Genomic DNA, 21,223 nt, shown 5'->3' with positions numbered 1-21,223 from the left:
TTAAAATTAATTAAATACTAATAGCAAGAAGCTTAGTTGTTAATTCATTAACGTCAAGATCACACTTACTCAGATAATTTCAACCATCAACTGTGATTTTATTTCCTTTAATTAATCTCTCTCAAGATATATATAAGCATATAGCAAAATAATTATTTTATCAGGGTATGCTATTAGATTTAAAATTTTATAGGTCAGCACGGCAGTTATTTGTACAAATGTTAGTGTTCTGATAAAGGATGTCAACCATGTAAATTCACTTCCTATGAATAAACAGTTGTTATATTTAAAATCAAGCTTCCTTCAGTTTTGGCAGTGATTGCTTAAGTAAGGTGTTGTGTGGCATAGAAAATAAAATTTTAAATACTTTTCTTTGTGTGAAACTGTGTTAAAGAAGGCAAACAAACAATTCTCACTCAATGTGTAACCCTCTCTGAGTTAGATAGGTTAAAGATGGCTAAGTCAAAGAAGGGGTTCTAAAACAATCACTGTGTTTTACAACCAGAGTGTCATAAAACTAAACTGCATAAGAACCTATCAGCATATGAAAATGGAACAGAAAAATCTGAGACACAAAACTGGCTATCAGGAAAAATTTTAACACATAACTTTTTCTTTTTCTTTTTTGTCTTTTGTCCTTTTAGGGCCACACCCGTGGCATATGGAAGTTCCCAGGCTAGGGGTCTAATTGGAGCTGTAGCCTTCGGCCTGTGCCAGAGCCACAGCAACACCATATCTAAGCCACATCTGCAACCTACACCACAGCTCAGGGCAACGCCGGATCCTTAACCCACTGAGCAAGGCCAGGGATCAGACCTGCAACCTCATAGTCCCTAGTTGGGTTAGTTTCCGCTGAGCAACGACAGGAACTCCACATAACAATAACTTAAAAATTGTGCAATCTACTACTGTATATCCATCTGTGGTCTTTAATTGTTAATTGTTCCCTTTCAGTGACTGAATTACCTCTCATGTAGTAGGTTTGCTTAGGCTCAAAGTTGATGGAGTTGATGGAGAAGCTGCACAGCAGAGAACCCCCCCAACCCCACCTAGGGCAGGGAGGGTAGTCTAGGAGAAGCTACAGCTGGTTTTCGTAAAATCACAATGTAGTGGAATTGTCGAGGTTAGTGGTTCCCATCCTTGTCTGCGAATTAGAATCATGCCTGTGTTCCACTTCCAGAAAGTGTGATTTGATTGGTCTGGGGTATGGCCTGGGCGTTGGAATTTTAGAGAGATGTACAGATGATTCTAATGTGTAGACAAATTTGGGAATAACTGATTTATATTCTTTTATGTTTTTATCTTAAATTTTTTTGACAAATTAGATTCATGTCCACTTTCTCATAATTCCTATATTAATCTCATGGCATTTTGGAAAATCCATGGAAGTAATAAGTGTTCTGGAATGTTCTCACAAATGTAAATTCACAGAGATTCAACACCCAAAAGCAAAAGTACTGTACAACATAATTGAATTATTTATCATTGTCCAAAGAAAATAAGAGTTGGAAGAATAAAGGCATAAATGAGCTGAATTTCACAAAATGCTTTTTCATGACAAGAATTACTACTCTTAAGGATTTTTTTCAAATCCAAGTCCTTGAAACTGTTTCCTATCCTAAAACCAGGCAGAAGACTTAGAAATACTGCCCACAGGAATGTGGGCTTAAGTAATGATGTGGATTTGTGTGACCTATTCCAACTTTCCACTTTATCAGATGGAGGAGAGACAGCTGCTGGAATGAGGAATAAGGAATTGGGTCTTACACATGAATAAACCTGTAGAGATACTAAGTTCATTAATGTTCTTGTTGGCAGGAATCAAAGTGACTTAGAGGCAGCCAAGTTGAATTACAGGTTTGATTTACTTGAGCGATACATGCTATGCGGACATCAGCATTTTTTTACACCAGCCTCAAGGCAGGCCTGACAACCAGCGTGCAATTCTTCCTTTCACAGTAAGATCCAGTTGTAGTTCCCTGTGGCTTCCCTGCCTCCTGTGGGGGCATATGAATTGTCTAGATTAGAGAGGAAAGAAAATAGTTTTAAAAGTTAAAAAGTGTCAGTTTATCAATAATGAATAATGGGGATACTAGATATCTTTGCTCCTTAAAAAAGAAAGAAAGAAAGAAAGAAAAAAAAACCAACATAAAAAAAATCCCTATAAGAGTTGAGGAGATTGAAAGCACATGTCACACTGTCAGGAATTCATAAAAAGAACACGTAACTTCACTCTGATATGTGGGATTAACATGCTTTAAACAGACTGAGGTACTGAGCTGAAGGTACTGCTCCTTTGAAATTAAAACAATGACCAGATCATAATGAAGATATGTGGGTGTCACCATCAGAACCTTCCTACCTTATGACACAATGTAATCTGATGTCGGTTCAAAATTCTACTAATAGTTGGGCAAACCAAGGCGTTACTCACATAAGTGGGAAGTGGGGCAAAGGTGCCCAACGAGAAGTATATGATATGAGTGAATGGACAAAAGTCAATGGTAAAAAGCAGGCAATATGGTTCAATTTTAAAGGTTAATTTGGTTTAATGAAATAAAATGCTTTCTAAAAGCCAACATAGCTAATTCTCAAAATCTTCAAGTCTTATTGAAAGTTGACTGCAAATCACCAAAACACAGAGACAAAATAGCAGCTATGTTCTCCATTATTTCCAAATACACAAAATCATCCACAAAGGTGCTATTCTGGCAAGTGACACAGTAATTTGGTGTTCATTTCTCCTGCCAACTGCAACCAGTTGTTTGTTGAATCTTTAAACTTAGGTTTGAAATTGAACTGTTCATTTCCCTATCTTCTGCTTCTGCTTCCCACATATTTGCTGCCAAAGTTACAGTCAATCACCACAATGGCCAAGCCAGAAGCTGGGAGTCATCCCGGCTCCTCCCTCTGCATTTCAGTGCCTACCTCCAAGTCCCATCCATTATGTACACTGAATAGCATAGTAACCCTCTTCTCCAGCCCTTACTCCACCATCATAGGTCATGTCCTCATCCTCACTAGTCTCTGTATCCTAATTTTGTGTGTTCTGTCAACACTCCCCTTACCCTTCTGTTTTGCTTTTTTGTTTTTTCTTCCTGGAGTTGCCAGAAAATAGGCCACTTTAAGGAATTAGGGTAAATTTTGTTTTTAGTGAAGAGCAGGTAGCAGTAAATCTAAAGGTAAAATACCAAGCAAAGTAGGTAAGTTAATGTACTGACTTAAGCTGATCAATCAATTTTAATTTCACTTCACAGTTTATGTATGTATGTATGTATGTATGTATGTCTTTGTATGACTATACCCACGGCATATGGAAGTTCCCAGGCTAGGGGTTGAATCAGAACTGCAGCTGCTGGCCTACACCACAGCCACAGCAACGCCAGAGCCGAGCCATGTCTATAATCTACATCACAGCTCACGGCAATGCCAGATCCCTGACCCACTGAGGCCAGGGATCAAACCTGCATCCTCATGGATACTAGTAAGGCTTGTTAATGCTTTGCCACAATAGGAACATTTTACAGTGAAACGCCAACATTGGACAATTCTGAATACTGATCTTGGTAACAAAAATTTAAGCCTTCTTCAAAGACCGTATCAACACGAAAGATTTCACTTGTCTTTGGACTACTCACCATTTAATGTTAAGATGGTGAACTGAAATTTCTTAACAATATTTAGCAAAACTTGGGAGTTTCTGTTGTGGCTCAGTGGTTAACGAATCCGACTAGGAACCATGAGGTTTCGGATTCGATTCCTGGCCCTGCTCAGTGGGTTAAGGATCCGGCGTTGCCTTGAGCTGTGATATAGGTCTCAGACTCAGCTCGGATCCCTAGTTGCTGTGGCTGTGTAGGCCGGTGGTTACAGCTCCGATTCGACCCCTAACCTGGGAAACTCCATATGCCTCGGGAGGGGCTCAAGAAATTGCAAAAAAAGACCAAAAAAAAAAACCCCAAAACAATATTTAGTAAAACTCTACAAAGTAATAAAGGCAAAAATAAATGGTGTTAAGGCACAAATGGACTTGCATCCTTGAACCTAATGTTGACAGATCATTTACATGAAACCCTAAATTCTTAATTTATATTCAACTACAGAATGCTATCCCCCCCCAAATCAACTGGTTTTTGGTGCAGGAAGTGCTAGCCTTCCAGGTTAAGAGTACTGTCTGTGATAGAAACATTTTACTTGAATCATTTCCTAAATATTTGTCCAAAAGTATTAGTAGCTCATAAAACATGATATGATCTTTAAAAGGATATGATCTTAATGCAGGGTTGTAAAAGATGTAACTGAGAAATTTTGCTTTAAGTACTTTGTACATGGGCATAAATGACTTATCACAAACCTATGTAGTTTGCTTTTAGAAAGATAAAACAGCATCATGGAGGAGAAATTTGCCCTTTCTTTTAGCTGAGTTGGCAATTCTCCATGACACGATTATACTAAGACCTGGAAGATAAAGCTATGATCAGCTACTATTACCCAACATAAACAATTCTGGGTCAACCATTGTGAGTTACAGTAGACATGAGGATTAAAGCTAGTGACCTGGACTACCGAAGTCCTTTAACCTTTCATTCCTTGAGTCATGCAATGCTTATGGCCTAGACATGCTTATTTAGGGCTTAAGTTTGAATTTATTAACCTTATTTAAAAGATGGCTTATCAGCTGAGAAGCTGATTGAAAGCAGGTCATCTAAAAATCTAGTAAATTTTCTTTTTTTAAAGGTAGTATGAGTTAGCAAGTCTAAAACTACTTTCCATTTATTCTGGCCTTGAGCAAATGAGTAAATATACTGAGGACAATGGTAATCAACTTCATTTCTGTTGAGGGAGTTACAAATATGAAAAAAAGTAAAGACTAAAAAGTAGGGAAAAATTGGAGTTGAAGGCATCAGTGTAAATTCATAGTTTTTAAACAGATATAGAAATGAATGGATATTTGTATGAATATCTGCCTGGTGAGAGGAACTATAAGCAATGACACACCAGTAGCAATAAGCAAACCTAGCATTCAGATCATGGTTCCTGGATACCATTCTCCATGAAAAGAAAGCAGAGCTCCTTGAAAAAACAGTTGATTCCAGGGCTGGGCAGGGAAAGTATAAGATAAGCTGAGAACATCTGGTTGTACCAAAAAGAAAGGCTCAAAGAATGATGAGGACATGAAACATCTGGAGATCCTGACACACCTGGGACACATTCTTATTGGTCAAATCTAGGACAATGAGAACATCAAAATAAATAACAACAGTAATGGATTTTAATCTGTTAACTAATAAGAGTCCATGAATCCATCTTTTATAAATAAATGAAAGAAGGAGAAAGGAAAACACTTCCTTTTATTACAATGTCAACTAATAAATATAGACGGAGTGAGAGAGTTGGAAAAGTCAAGTCACTCAGTTGGACAGGGACTGCAGGGAGGGATGAGTTAAAGTGTCTAATGGTCAACTGTTCAGTTTCTACAGGGCCCATTCATATGCCAAGAGCTGTTTCTCAACAAGCATACAACAATCTGCTAGAGATGGCATGTCCATGGTTCCAAAATCCCAGGGGCCTTGGTTTTGATTCTTCCACTAGATTTACCATAACATTCCACACTGTATCTTTTCCCACCACTGACATCACAAGGGTCTGCTGGATCATATGGCCAAAGTGTTAGTTAGGGCTGACTGCACCGAAGCCCGGAATTATTGCAGAGACCTTTTCTGTTCTGGGCCCCATTCAAAATTGGCAGCCTTCCATGTCACCTGGTACATGGGCCAGGGCATTATTCCTGTTGCAGAATGTGTTGATTCCAGAAGCAAAAGAGACTGACAAAGTGCCCAACTTCCTTTTTTGTTATAAAGGCAGCAAGAGGCAGCAATTTGTCTTTCACTTTAGAGGGGATATCCTGGCAGTCCCCTAACCACTGGATCTCTAAAAACTTTATTGAAGTAGCTGGTCCCTCAATCTACATAGTGCTTATCTCCCATCCTTTTGGAGTGCATGTATCTTACCAATGTCTTCAGCATACTAGCCAATTCTTGTCTGTTCAATCAGCATGATGTTCTCAATATAATGGACCAATGTAGCATTCTGAGGGATATTTAAGTGGTTCACATTTCACTTTACATTATGGTTGAGGACGGGAGAGTTAAAATAGCCCCAAGGCAAAACTCAGTCTAAATAAATAGTTAACTGTTCTTTGTGAATGTTAACTGTTTCTGATCCTCTTCCACCTGGGATGGAAAAAAACCCATTATTGCCAAATAAATGACAGCCCATGTATCTGAGCTCTTATTAATCTGTTCTAGCAACAAGTCCAGCACAGAACTGCTGCTGTGACCAGGGTCATTACTTGGTTAGGTCAGCAGTAGTCTATAGTCATTTTCCAGGAACCATCCAGTTTCTCCAGGGATCAGACTCATAAATTAAAATAGGATTGGTATTAGCAATCTTGTGTATCCCTTAGGTCTTAAATGGTGGTACTAATCCCCATCATTCCCCTAGGATGCAATATTGTGCTTGATTTACTCTCAGGGCAGCAGTGATGTGGAGTTTTAGAGGGTTCCATTTGGCAATCCCCACTCTAACTCCTACCTCCACCGACCAGGGACCCATTGCAGTAGTTACTCCAACTGCCATAAATATAATTCCAACTGTGTACCTGGGTACTGGGAAATGACCTCTGAGTGGGCCCATGGATCCAGTGGGCCTACTGTGAAACTAACTTTGGCCAGAACATCTGGTCTAGTAGGCTCCCATTCTAACAGGAAGGCTGTGATGTTGCCTTAGATCTCTGAATATAAACACTGGTGCTGATCCTATAGTCAGTAGTCCTCAAAATATCCAATCATTCTTTTCTCAGGGTACAGTCACTCAAATAGATGGCCATAAGAGTCCTTTTGGGGGAATCATCATGTATTTATGTACTTGCCATGGTGTGGTAGTTCTTCTTCCTAGGAACCTATATTCAATTCTGAATCTGAAAATCACCTTAGGTCTGGGTACCAAGCAAGGGATCTGTAATGACTGCCCTCAGCCTCCTGCTCCTTTATTGCTTTTTATGGTAATAGATGTTAATGAGCACCCTTGTGGACTGCCCATCTATTTTCTCCCTAGGGAGACAATTCTCTATTAGCTGTCTCCACAACTCCTTGTGGGTCAAGCTCTTTTGGCTGCAAGAATGACCTTGCCAGTCATTATGGTAATTGGGGCCTTCTAGCTTCTGGCAGTTAAGCAACAGCACCTGGCCTCTATTTCTTCAGGGCTCTATTATTCCCACGGATGTTAATGAGCCAGCTCTGTGGCTGCTTCTCTTACCTCCATCCATGGCCTGCAAACTCCTACTGAAGCTAGTGCCTCTCTCATCACTGTTTTCCTGATGGCCTTGGGTGACTGGCATATCTTCTTGGCACTTTCATGGAGCATAATCCTCTGATGGGTCTTCCATTCTGCATTTGACTTTGCTCAGTCTCTTTATTCCTTCCCCTACTGTCTGCCAGTACCACTCAGACATTTTTCACTTTGCTGAGAAATGGATTTTTTTCTTCCAATTTCTTCGCTTTCCTTCCTTTTTATTCCCCCTCTCCCCCTTTTCTTCTCAGGGCTAAACCTGTAGCTTATGGAAAGGTCCCAGGCTAGGGGTCGAACTGGAGTTGCAGCTGCTGACCTATAACACAGCTACAGCAACACGGAATCTGAGCCGTGTCTATGAGCTACACCACAGCTCATAGCAATGTTGGATCCTTAACCCACTGAGCAAGGCCAGGGACTAAACTCATATCCCCATGGATACTAGTTGGGTTCATAACTTGCTGAGCCACAATGGGAACTCCCCTTTCAGTTTCTTTTCTTTTTCTTTCTTTTTTTCTGACCATGCTCTTGGCACGAGGAAGTTCCCAGGCCAGGAATGAACCTGTGCCACAGGAGTGACCCAAGCTGCTGCAGTGACAATTTGGAATCCTTAACTGCACCACAGGAGCACTCCTTCCACTTTCTAAAAGCCATCCCATTAGCAAGTCTTTCCCAACAACTGGGCACTGACTTAGTTTGAGCTGCTATTATAACAGAAGACCACAGACTGAGTGGCTTAAACATCAACTTTTTTATTTCTCACAGTTCTGAAGGCTGGGAAGTCCAAGATCCAGGTGCTAGCAGATTTGGTGTCTCATGATAGGCCACTTTCTGGTTCATAAACAGCTATCTCTTTGCTGTGTCCTCACACAGTGGAAGGGAGACAGGCGAGCTCCCTGGGGGCCTCTTTATAATCCCATTCATGAGAGCTCCACTCTCCTAACCTCTCTCCCAAAGTTCTCACCTCCAAAATCACATTGGGGATTAGGTTTAAACGTATGAATTTTGAAGAGATACATTCAGTCCATAGTGGGATTCTTAACTAGGGTATCAAATCCCCATACCTAAGAAAGTGCCCCTAAGTCAACAAATTCTTACTCATCTAATCTCACATTCTTGCCTCTTTGAAAAAATACCTTTAAAATCCAATCCCAGGAGTCCTCTCCTAGTTCCTCCCAGTACATGCCACTGAAATAGCGCAATTTTTTTAGGGGAATAGTCTCTTTTCTTCCTCATCAGGCCTAGCAAGTCCCAGGTGGGTTTTGTTGGGATTGACCAATGACTAGATTTGTTTTGGTTAGTTATTGGCTTGGGAGCCAGGAAAGGAGTAGGTCAGCACAGGGGAGGAGGGCTATTGCATTGTGGGCAAGATGCTTCTGCAAATATGCCAGTTCTTACTAGAGAAAGCCTATCTCTGCAAGTCCTGATGGTCCAGAGGGAGTCATAGGAACATTCATCCAGAAGACCCCATCTCATGTTTAGGATCCTAGGTTTCTCTACCTTCATATTACCTGCCTTGGCTACACATTCAATGCTCAAATGTCTCTGGAGCTCTGTAATGCCAATCATTAGCTGGCTTGTCTGCTTGAGATTCAATTGAGTCTTACCCCTCCACTACAGGTGATAAAGTCCCCTTTATAAGCTACCACAGAGGTTCCACAGCTCTCACACTTAGCTATTAAATGCTTGTTAACAGCTCTGGTTCTCATTTTCCTTTAGCAGTACTCTAATTCAACTTCTCAATAAATAGCCGGTTTCACTGTCTTTGTTAGTATTATTCCTCCCATATTTTTCAAATACATGTATAATCACACCTACCACAGTTACCCTCCACTTGGACATTGTCTCAAGTCAACATTGGCCGAAACCTTAACAAGTAATCTGCAACACTATGTCAGTGGTGATAAGTGCCCCCACCTACCCACCACCTTAGCATCTTCAGGCCAGGTAATGGATGAGCCTGTTCTGAATCCCAATTTTACCATCCAGGAAGCCAAAATGGGATTAAATGTGTAAGATTTATAGGAAATATCTGAGATGAACACTGGTTCAATTTTTATTATTATCTGATTATTAAAGAGAAGAGAAAACCAATTGATTAAGGTCAATTTTAAAAATCAAGGAAAACTCCAAATTCAAAACCTCCTGAAACTCATCATATGTACCACTATCATTTACTACAGTTCCAGAGAACATATGTGAATCAGAATGGAGTTTCTGGATTTCAGACTGTTTCACTTCCGGACTTAAAGCCTGAAAACATAAACAGTGAACTCAGCAAAAGCAATTTATGAATTCAGGACTAGGATATGTCTCTAAGTGACAGTTTAGGGAACTATATTTATAGCCCGGCACCAGTAAATTTTTGTTCACTTTTAAAACTAGATTCCAAATATACACATTATTATACTGAGGGCTATTAAAGGCACAAACTAGCTTTTAGAATTAGACTTTGGGATGCAATTCCAAACAATAATTTCCTATGTTCCCTAGTTCTGAATGATACGATTATAGTACAAAATTTAAAAATAAACATAAAAATATGAGGTGCTGCAAGAATTTTACTAGTAAATCAAACATCTTTGTAAAGTTCTGGGTTTCAAACACTCGATCTACAGGCAAACTATACTGTGCCTTATTTCAATAGGGACTTGAGATATTTTACTACGTGAACATATACAATAATGATAGGTATAGAATATCTGTCCTAGGAAAAATATATTTAAAAAGAAATGCAAGTATGCAAGTCAGGATGCATGTTAGACATGAATTTCAAATTTGGCTCTTGAGTTTCCTGTCAAGTCAAAGAGCAGCAAATTCTTCCTATCAATAGTGGCTTCCAAATTTTTTTTAGAATTACATTCTTTTTTTTCTTTTCCTTTTTTGGCTGCACCTCAAGATCCTGACCTCTGCGCCAGGCCAGGGGTCAAAACCATACTTGAGCAGCAACCTGAGCCACCAGAGACACAATGCCTTATTAACCTGCTGCACCACAGCAGGAACTCCAAGAATCACATTCCAAAATAACTTACATGGGACTTTTTATACAGAGCACTGTATGACACAAGGACAAGTAACCTGGCAATATCATATAGCAAGTAAGGTTGTCTAATATGGTTACTTTGAGTAGCTTGCTTAGCTGAAGTTGAAATGTATCAAATTAAAATGCTGCTCAGCAAAGGTGATGCTGCTAGAGACAGCTTTTGCAATACACACTGTTTTTTTTTCACAATGAAGGATTCCTATACATGGACCAGTTTCCTCAATTGGACAGTAACTCCTATTTAATGGCTTGGAGACCACAGCATAGAAATTAGAGGTGACTTGACATAGTTAATATAATTACATCATTTATGGGTAAGTCTAATATTTGAATTTCTAGATTTAGCAGGAAAGCTTAGTGTCTCTCACAACAGTAACGTAAACCAAGGCTTCAAAAGAATTTACTGGGAATTTTACCCTTCCAAAAGGCTGCCCTCTAATTAAAGGAAATTAGTTTGCTGCATATGCATGTATAGTACATTCTAGAGATAGAGAATTGTAAACAGTTTCGGTATTAAAAAAGCAGAAACACCCAATTTTCAGCATTATCTGAAAAGATTGCTTTTAACTACCCAAAGCAGCAATACATATCACTCATATTGACTGTACTCAAACACACCAAAATGTTTCTAAAACGTCCAGAAAAGGCCATGGGCAGCAAGGAATAATCAGAAGAGAAGCATCTGCTATCTAATCTTTCTTTTGTACTCTGCACTGGGAATCATAAAGCTGGGAACTATCTAGAGAGAGCATCCAGTATGCATATTCACTCTTAACACATTTTCAAAGATCCCTATTTAGATCTCTAGTCTAGCCTGTTCTTATCTTAAATCTCAGCACCAACAGTATAGGACTAATTACTTTTATCAGTGAAGATGATGAATCACTATGTCCCTTGAACATTCTTTTACATACTTGAAATCCTTAAGCAACTAGTATTCTTCTTTTAACAAGATAACCACAGTTATTTTTATCTTTCCCCAAATATCTTACTTACTAATCTTTAGACCTGTTCTTACTAGGGCATCTCTTATTATTGTCAGAACATAATACAACAGTTTGGTACTTTAACATGAGCTTCACAAATTCCTGAGATTTAAGATTATTTCTTGATTTGTTCAAACACTTAACAGTTTTATTTGTAGGTGACAATGCCATATCTTGGATTCAATTATTCAAAACAATATTCTAAGTATTGTGGTAACTGATCTCATACAGCTTACATTCTAGTGGGAAAAAATAAACAATAAATCAGTAAATAAGATGTCAGATGGAATTGCTGTGAAAAAGTAAAAGTGATAGGGTTAGAGAGGGCTTTTGTGAGGAGCTATCACCTGATTTGAAACCTCTAGGAAGTTAGTAACCCTGCCAAGATATGAGAATAATGTTCCAAACAATATTTCGCTAAGGTAAGTTTAACTAATTATTTTGATATATACTTGCATGCTTTTGAATTATATTACTTTTCACTGCTTTCTGTTGAATATTTTTGTTCTTATTTTGAAGACAAATTCTATCTTTAAAAAGCTTTTCATTAGCTCTTTAGTTGGTATATTCCATAAAGTTTAAGATGCCTGCACTCTAATTTAATCAGATATTTCATTATATTAGCTAATTATTTAGTTTGGATGTGCTTTTGCCAAATTACATTTAACAATGGGTGAAAAATAATAATACTTAAAAAAAAAGTCTTTGTGTTACTGGTTAGGTCTAAATGAATTTTGCAGAAAATAATAATTTGGTGAAGCTTTCTTTGTAGGTAAAATACCCTGAAAGCAAACTGGCAGAGTATGACCCACTCAGATGAGGCTGAAAGGGGGTTGGAAGATGGAGTGAATCACTGATAGGCTGGTCTAATAGTAGTGAAAATGCCCAAGAGAGAAATAGAGACTGACAGACAGGTCTCGTATATGGGATGAAGAAGTAAATCCACTGGCAAGGTTGTAGAAAACCTACATCACGCTATCTCTCTGAGACATGCTGCCACCACCTGGGCAAAAGGCAATTTTGAAGAACAGGAAGACTTTAGTTGTAATTAATTAACAACTGTAGGATAAAAAAACATTTTCAATCAGACACAACTTAGAATAGATTTACAAGGAGATCCTGCTGAATAGCATTGAGAACTATGTCCAGACACTCATGTTGCAACAGAACAAAGGGTGGGGAAAAAAATGTAATTGTAATGTATACATGTAAGGATAACTTGATCCCCTTGCTGTACAGTGGGAAAATAAAAATAAATAAATAAATAAATTTAAAATCGTGGACAAAAAAAACAACAAACAAAAAACAAAAAAACATTTTCACTTTATGAAGCCAGAACTTTTGTCTAGTCTTTGGACAATAAAAAAGAGCAGGGGAGTTCCCATTGTGGTGCAGTAGAAAGGAATCCCACTAGTATCTGAGGATGCAGGTTTGATCCCTGGCTTTGCTCAGTGGGTCACTGATCTCGTGTTGCCGTGAGCTGTGGTCTAGGTCACAGATGCAGCTCAGATCCCGCGCTGCTGCAGCCGTGGGCATAGGCCGGCAGCTGTGGGCATAGGCTGGCAGCTGTGGCTCCAATTCGACCCTATCCTGGGAACTTCCATATGCTGCAGGTGCAACCCTAAAAAGCCAAAAACAAAACAAAACAAAACAAAAAAGCAGGGATTTGGGGGGCCAGATCAGTTTAGAATCCTGCTCTACTTAAGTCTCTGGTTTCTTACCTGTAAAATGGGTATAAGAGCTATCACCCTGCAGTTGTTTACCCTCAGGATTAGTGAAAACAGATGCAAAGCATCTAGTCTACTCAAAAAATAGCTTTTAAAAAATTATTATTCTGCAGTATAATCTTCCAAATATCACTAAAACCTGGCTATTACTTTTTTTTTTCTTTACATCTAGAAAGTGGGGGACCAGGAGACACTCTGTTCCACAGAACAAAAGGCACCTAGGCTTTAGCCCACACGCCTTTTATTAAGGAAGGTATGTAGGTGAATGGCTATTACTTTTTAGTAACACAAATGTACCTATTAGGAAATACATCTGCATTGTGTTTTATGGAAGGAAAAAACTCACAAAATAAAACTTAGGGAAGAAACCAATTCCATCAAAATACATCAAATATGTGAAGTGTTACTGCAGGGAAATAAGCACAAAACTTTCAGCAGGTAAGAAAGTTCTCAAAATCTTAAGTCAGGTCTAGATTATTATAATAGAATCTTATTCAGGTTTTATTGATTCACAATTTTGAGTCAGAGTGAAATGTACCATTCAAGAGAAAAAGACTTAAACAACAAATGAAAGACTAGGACTTACTTTCTTAAGAGGAGAAAACTCAGATATTCATAAGGCTCCATTTTCAAAATATAAATGCAATAGAGTAATTGGTGCAGATGGTGCTCATATGCCACAAAGACTTGGTCTTATCCAAAGACAAACCCTCCTTAATAGTGTAAGGTTTAATGTGGATAAAGTTACATAAATAGTAAGATTTTATTTCTTAAAAACAAATACAAGCAGACTTGCCTTGTTTAGAATAACAAGGTACTCTGAAAGACATGTGAGAGAATAGAAACCCAATTAAGTATCTTTCAAATAGAGAATAAGCCCTTAAGAAAACTGGCTAAGATGTTTACACTAAATTTCTTATTCGCTGCTGCTCAAGCATAAGTCAGAAAAAATGGCCAAAACAGATCCAACAAACAGAATTTCCAAGCTCAAAGAACCTCAGAGATAACTTAGTACCTTTCCACATATAAAAGAGGAAACAGGCTTAGAGTTTTAGAATGACTTATCAGATCAGCAGAGACAAGGCCTGTGAATCTCAACTCATAAGCTAAGGCTCCTCACTCTAAAAAGCAGTCTTCAGTATCTGAGCCGATCTTGATGCCATCTTTTATTAAGGCAACGCAGGTAGCAGTAGGGCGCTCAGCTCTGGCAACCCATATGCTATTCCTGGGCTTGCAGGCTGCCTTAGAACTAGAAGCTAGATAAGTAATTAGAGTATGAAAGCCTGGTTTATACTAGAGCCGAAGAGCTACAGAGGATTCCTTCTCATGTGCCTTTTCTTCAGGTCCAAGACTCCTATGCATTTCTTTTTTTTGTTTGTTTTGTTTTTTTGTTTTTTTGCCATTTCTTGGGCCGCTCCCGTGGCATATGGAGTTTCCCAGGCTAGCGGTCAAATCGGAGCTGTAGCTGCCGGCCTACACCAGAGCCACAGCAACGCGGGATCCGAGTCGCATCTGCGACCTACACCACAGCTCACGGCAACGCCAGATCAATAACCCACTAAGCAAGGGCAGGGATCGAACTGAGACCTCATGGTTCCTAGTTGGATTCGTTAACCACTGCGCCACGACGGGAACTCCCTCCTATGCATTTCATATGGGATGCAGCAGAGCAAACTATTGGGAAGGCAGTAATTAGGAAAACTGTCTAACCACAATTAAAATAACACACATATTGGCCTCTGGAGTGAAGGACGTTAAAAATAAATTATGATCCTCTTCTGGAATTACTATTTGAGCAAGTTTTTAAAAAAAAAAAATCACGTAAGATTACCAGCAGCAAGTCAAGTTTTCAATACACAAAATCCAGTGACTGAGTCTGCTTTTTCTGGCTACTACAGGTACAGGCTAGGTCCAAGCAGCACAAGCTTTGAAACCATCATCCAAGTTTTCAAACAAGAATGACTAAGAAAACAACTGCTGCTAATACAACATACAAACATTAACATATGCCCAACGAACAGTATTTTAGATCATTAGATTATTTGCCAAAAGACTGTTCCCTGGTAAATAATAGTTACTGTTGTTATACCTAAACTAGTTATACATGTTACAGCTTGCTCCTCAAAGGGAACATTCTATAGTCTTTGAAGAATAAAAACCTGCTTTATTTGGCACACAAGAGTGAAGAGGTCTTGCAACATTTTAAGAAGTAGTCAAACAGAGCAGTTCAGTGCAAGCGATCACAAAATTTGATCACTAACCAAACCAGAGTTAATCTCTCAGTTCCTGTAGATTAGAAGACAGTATTAACTTACTCTGCTTGTTTACTTTTGCATCCCTTTGTGTATTGTAAGAACAAGTACCTCTGTGGGAACTCTATGCTCAGACAGCTTAACTATTTATCAAGTTTACTTTGGACAAGTATCGATCATTCTTTTGTGAAATGAGTGAGGTTCTTAAAATAAAACCCTTCTTTACACAGCATGGCTGCATTTTCCCTTAGTAAGAAGGTTCAGTGGATCCACCAAGGGCCGGCTGCTGCTTTGTCTCCTCGATGTGAGGCTTTAATATTGTCCAACTAGAAGATGAGAGGGGCAAAGGGTGGAGTGTGAACCAGAGGGACTCGCTAGAATCCTTCAGGAGTCGCTGTGTGACCCTCACCTTGACTCTGGGCGGTTTGTGGGAACCAACTCCTTTCTTGCTGCAGCTCTTTGGTCGGAGTTTTCGGGGGTCACCGATCTCACCCACCGGGGCCCTCAGCCCACGGCCCGGCTCCTGCAAGGGAGCGGCTGTTGCCCCGCTGACTTCGGGGGCAAAAGTAGGGGCCCCTCAGTGCTTCCACACCGGCTCTCGGAGGTCGGAACCCACCCGCGCCTCAGGCAGGGGGCCGCCCCTGTAGGAGGCTCGGGTCTTGGGCCCAGAGCCACAGACCAGCAAGGAGCCGCCGCTGGCCCCACGCGGCCTCACCTGCCACTACCCGGAAGCCGGGCGCCGCCCCGCCCTCCCCGCGTCCTCTAAGTCCGGATCTTGGGACCCACAGAGCAATGGCGCAGCCGGAAACTGGCCCCTCGACTTCCTCAGGCCGGATCCAGGCGAAGGCCGGCCTGTGGGCGGGTCGGGAAAGCCGCCGCTTCCGTCTTCCTGCTTCCGGCCTGGCGGTGAGTGGGGAGCAGGGTTAGGAGCTCAACGTTCCGGGCACGATGTAAGGAGGCTGGTGGTGCCAGCTGCCGAGATCTTGCCCCCATGCCCAGCGGTCGCGGATAGTGCGCCCGCTACGCGAGGTGTGGCGGGGACGACCCTGCATACCCGCGGACTGCCCGCTCTGCGAGCCCCGCTGGGCCCGCGCTCCCAGAGGCGGAGGGTCGGGTGAGCTTGGCCCCAGGGGCGGGCGGCCGGGTTGGATCAGGAAGAGTGAGCGAGGGAGACAAGTTCGGACGGCAGTGAGGTGCCATCAGTTGCATCTTTAGGCCCCGCGCGGGTCTGGTACGGAGAGCAAGTCCGGTTGACCCCTTTCGGAAGGTAGAAGAGTAATATTTATTCCTTAAAGTGTAGAGGAGCAGACGTTTGTGTCGAAATTGAGGGGCACCGAAGTTGCGTGTCCTGTGGACGGTAACTCTTCTCTGTGATAATGGCTAAAACTTTGCTAGAACTAGGTCTTTTACTTCCGCTTTCCTTTTATTGCAGAGTTCTTTTGCTTATTTCTGAGTATTGCATTAGTTAATTCATTAGTGGGCTAGAGAAGCTAAAGAAACATATCAGTAGAGCCTAGTTTAGGTGGGAGCGGACGAATTGGGGGGCAGGGGAAGCTAAGACGGTATCTTAGTCACTTTAATGTGTCTTCAGTTGAAAATACGGAGAAATTGTGATAGGATATAATTAAAGCCAACGATGGTAGTTTTATTTAGGTGATGAGATTGTGGGTGATTTGCTTTACTTATCTCTGATAAAGAACACAAATTGTATAATAGAGAGACAAAAAAAAAAAAAAAAACCTTTAAAGAGTAAGGCAGTATTTGATTTTGCGATTGTATACCTAACCCTGTAAGCAAATAATTGACGTTTTAGTAAATGTTATTGATCTTATGAGTAAAAAATTTTATTGTTGAAATAAGTAATTTAGTAAAATATTTGATCTCTAGTAATTAGGATTTTCTTAGAGGGCATTTGCAATTGTGTAATTATTTCTTTCTCTAAATTAGAAATAGCTATTAAATGTATATAATGTGCCAGGCAATTTTACATGTCATTTATAAGTTGTATAGAATTATAATTATCCTTAAAGATGTGACTTTAATTTTTTTCTTTTATCTAGTCTTTTCAACCCAACCAGGACATAGAATTTAAGCCTTCTCTCCTAAGTGTATGGTAGAACTAAAGACGACAACTAAGGGTCACCTGACATTGTGATTGGCTGATAATCCCAGGACAAAATTACTATTCAAGCATAAGGTAGATGATTTTTTTAATCCCAGGTGAAATTTTAATTGACTGTATACACACCCATTCCTACCCAGATATTCTAATTCTACACTTTGAATAGAGATGACACAAACCTGAAAGGCTGAAAAGCCTCTGAAGCAAAAGAGAAAAATGTCACTCAAATCCATAACATCCGAATTTGCTAGATGATCCTTCCTTACCAACCCCAAATGGAACAAAATGCATGGCACCTGTAATTTTTTCATTTATTAAATGTGTTCTCATTTACTGAATCATGTCCTTAAAGCTGAAAGAGGTCATAAACTAGCATGTCACACCTTTTGCTTATATCTCTTTATATATGAATGGATATTTCTGTGGTTTTCTTTTTTTTTCCATATTGTAATATTCGAAATGCCCAGGAAATATATTTTATTTTATTTTATTTTCCCTCTGTGGTTTTCTTACTCTCTTGTTTCATTCCTGGTCACACCCATCCATTATCTCCCTTTCACCAAGCATTTCACATACTCTGTGCCTTGTTCTTTGCATACACCAAATTTGATGATTGTGCTTTTGTTAATTAGTATTTAATATGTTCTTGCATACACCAAATTTGATGATTGTGCTTTTGTTAATTAGTACTTAATATGTTCTTTGCATACACCAAATTTGATTATTGTACTTTTGTTAATAAGATTGTACTTTTGTTAATTAGTACTAGGACTATGTCAAAAAAAATGACAAACAGAACTCAGCTGTTTTTTGGAATGAGCACATAAAACTCTAGATTCTTATAAAACTCTGCTGCTAAGTTTGTCTTGAATATAGGAGGCATGTGAGAATGCATAGTCCTTATGACAGATTCCACATGGTTTTTACTTGTACCTCCTATACCGTCACATCTTTTAAGTGTCATTTTTCTGGTTGCCTAGTTGAATTATTTTTTCTTATTGGAAATATTAATTCTTATTAAAATAGTACTAATTGGTACTTTTTAAAAACAAAAAAACTGTTGAGTGATAATGGAATTTTGAGTTAACTGTCTAACTTTTTCAAAATGTGATTAACCATATAGTCTTTTCTCTTGTTGTCCCCCTCCCCCACCCTCCTTTTCTCAAGACTGCTACAAAGATGTTTGATATAAAAGCTTGGGCTGAGTATGTTGTGGAATGGGCTGCAAAGGACCCATATGGCTTCCTTACAACAGTTATTTTGGCCCTTACTCCATTGTTTCTAGCAAGTGCTGTACTGTCCTGGAAATTGGCCAAAATGATCGAGGCCAGGGAAAAGGAGCAAAAGAAGAAACAAAAACGTCAAGAAAATATTGCAAAAGCTAAACGACTAAAAAAAGATTGAAGGAATGAACAAGCTCTGCAACTAGAGGAAAATCGTTTGGAAAATTATGCAGCTCTGGAAGGACCACTAAGGTTTCTTTTCTGGACCTTATGACAGTATTATCTAGTAAACGAAGCCTGAGCATATGGAAGAATCATGTTAGTTCTCACCTGTACTATAGCAACTTTTAGGCTTTGGTGTGGAAGTCTCTTGACAGTTATCGTAAATTGGCATTTATGCTACAAAGTATTTAGTCATTTGTCTTTTTGCAGTTTAAGTACTAAAATGAAAACATCCTGTGGATAAAAATGACTTTAGAACGTGAACTCTATTCAAATAATGGCTTAAAATGGGGTCCTGTTCTGGACAAAGGAAGTTAAAAATGTAAAAATCAGAATTGTCCTAACATGAAAAGTGTGCTTTAGCTGAAAAGAGATAGAGTATATTACTTACATCTTTTATCATAATTGTTTATTTCTTGGAATAGAATCATTTCTGGCTTTCTTAGAGCAAAATAATCAATGAGTATTTCTATTTTCTGCATTTTTTTCATTTTGGCTTTTGAGATACTGGTAATTATTAAACATTCTGCATTTTTTAAAAATCTAATTTTATACAGAATTCTCTTAACTATGTAGTATAACACTTACTGGATATAACAATTTTTGTACTTATGAACACTGCCATTTTCTTAGAAGTGACTTGTTGAGTAGAGTAACACTATGATTTAAAGCTTGCAGTAAAAAGGCCAAACTTGGTAGTACCTTGGAACCAGCTTATTCTCACTTGTGCTAAGTAGAAATGTGAAGTTAAAATGTCTGATCAGGAGTTCCCATCATGGCCCAGCAGTTAATGAACCCGACTAGCATCCACGAGGATGCAGATTCAATCCCTGGCCTCTCTCAGTGAGTTAAGGCATTGCGGTGAGCTGTGGTGTAGGTTGCAGACGTGGCTTGGATCCTTCGTTGCTGTGGCATAGGCTGGTGGCTGCAGCTTTGATTGGACCCTTAGCCTGGGAACCTCCATATGCTGCAGGTTCAACCCTAAAAAGACAAAAAAAAAAGTCCGATCAGATAATTTGCTGATTATATAGATAACACTTTTGTTTTTATTTCCATTCTTTGTTAATTTAATTCATGTGGTAGTGATGCCTTATACGTTTTGGTCAAACAGGTTCATGGTGAAAATTAATATTTCAAATTTCTTAGAAGGAATTTTTAAAGAATAACAGTTAAGTCATATTTCATAAATGGTAAAGAAAGGCTTATTTAACATTTGGAAAAATTTTGTTCAGCGTAGTAGTTTTTGGGTAAAAAGGTGTAAATTATGTCACAATGAGAAGGAGCCTAAAGGCTATTTCCTTTAAATAGTATTACTGGAACTTCTTAACATGGTTTTTATAAATGCATGGTTAATAATTTCATTAGCTGTTGGTAATTAATAGCTCATTAATGTTTTCCTCACCTCTGATAATGAATTTTAAATTACAGAAACTAGTCCAATAGCTTTAATTTAAAAATGAAACTAGATATTGAAATAAATTTGATACTTTTTTATAAAGAGGTTCTGGACTTTGTTTTTTGGGGGAGGGTGATAATAATTCAGTAATTCAAGTTAGATATGTTATAGAAGCTTTTTCAAAGGGCTACAAACTTCATTTATAGATAAGCATACAGATATTTGCCCCTTGAACAACAGGGGCTTAGAATACTGACCTTTGAAGTTAAAAGTCCCCATATAACTCATAGTGGGCCCTCCATATACACATTTCCTTCCTACACACAAGTCCATATCTGCAGTTCCAAGCTTCCTCTGTAGGCACAATTCCTCATCCCCAGATTCCACCAATGCTGGATCATGTACCGAAGTATTTACTACTCAAGAAAATCTGTGTATAAGTGAACCCACACAGTTCAAACCCATGTTGTTCAAGGGTCAACTGTACTTGTAAAAGTGGAGAGCATGTTTCTCCAGTACAATAAAGTAAGGCTCCCTGAAAATGTTTATTGACTGGTTTGAAGAATACTTACTATTATTACTTCCTACTTTCCTAGTAGGAGGAAGGTTGGCACTTTCCTAGTGCTAGTGTAATCAACACATTGCAGCTCTAGGCACTGAAATAATTCAGTATTTATGAATTAGTTATTCAGGTGATCTAGGATATACTTTTTATATTGTGACTGAGATTAAAACAAAACTTAAGAGTTATCTACTAAAGTGGTTCCATTTTTCACTGGAAAAAGGAGGTCCTATTGTGGCACAGCAGAAACGAATCTGACTAATATCTGTGAAGATAGGGGTTCAATCTCTGGCCTCACTCAGTGGGTAGAGGATCCAGTGTTGCTGGTGAGCTGTGGTGTAGG

The 21,223-nt window shown here is 39.2% G+C and overlaps 1 protein-coding gene and 1 long non-coding RNA gene across 15 annotated transcripts in view; one reads left to right on the top strand and one right to left on the bottom strand.

Annotated features, from left to right (window-relative positions):
- The window catches only part of LOC102161888, a 126,116-nt gene extending 109,954 nt beyond the window's left edge, over nucleotides 1-16,162 (bottom strand). For 5 of the 10 annotated variants that reach the window (XR_001301839.2, XR_002339761.1, XR_308425.3 and 2 more), the window contains exon 1: nucleotides 15,765-16,160. This is a non-coding gene — a long non-coding RNA (uncharacterized LOC102161888). Of the gene's footprint in view, nucleotides 1-15,764 lie in introns of all 10 variants that reach the window. The other 5 variants (XR_001301841.2, XR_001301842.2, XR_001301840.2 and 2 more) reach the window with 4 other exon arrangements.
- SMIM15 (small integral membrane protein 15) lies at nucleotides 16,133-20,423 on the top strand. Of its 5 annotated transcripts, none has more exons than XM_003133993.5 (3): nucleotides 16,133-16,261; nucleotides 17,416-17,552; nucleotides 18,645-20,420. In XM_003133993.5, the coding sequence occupies exon 3, from the start codon at nucleotides 18,657-18,659 to the stop codon at nucleotides 18,879-18,881; it is 225 nt and encodes a 74-aa protein (XP_003134041.2). In that variant the 5' UTR covers nucleotides 16,133-16,261; nucleotides 17,416-17,552; nucleotides 18,645-18,656; the 3' UTR covers nucleotides 18,882-20,420. The 5 variants fall into 5 exon arrangements, with proteins under 5 accessions (XP_003134041.2, XP_013840257.1, XP_005672531.1 ...); XM_013984803.2 differs by having other exon boundaries at nucleotides 16,234-16,305; XM_005672474.2 differs by having other exon boundaries at nucleotides 16,253-16,469.

Source organism: Sus scrofa, chromosome 16 (genome assembly GCF_000003025.6).
Source record: "Sus scrofa isolate TJ Tabasco breed Duroc chromosome 16, Sscrofa11.1, whole genome shotgun sequence".
Classification (NCBI taxonomy): Eukaryota; Metazoa; Chordata; class Mammalia; order Artiodactyla; family Suidae; genus Sus; species Sus scrofa.
The sequence above is the reverse complement of the archived record's forward strand: the minus strand, read 5'-3'. Positions and strand labels throughout refer to the sequence as shown.

Bases quoted from the DNA above. Each gene is read 5' to 3' on its own strand.
- SMIM15 (XM_013984804.2), top strand. From the start codon at position 18,657: ATGTTTGATATAAAAGCTTGGGCTGAGTATGTTGTGGAATGGGCTGCA.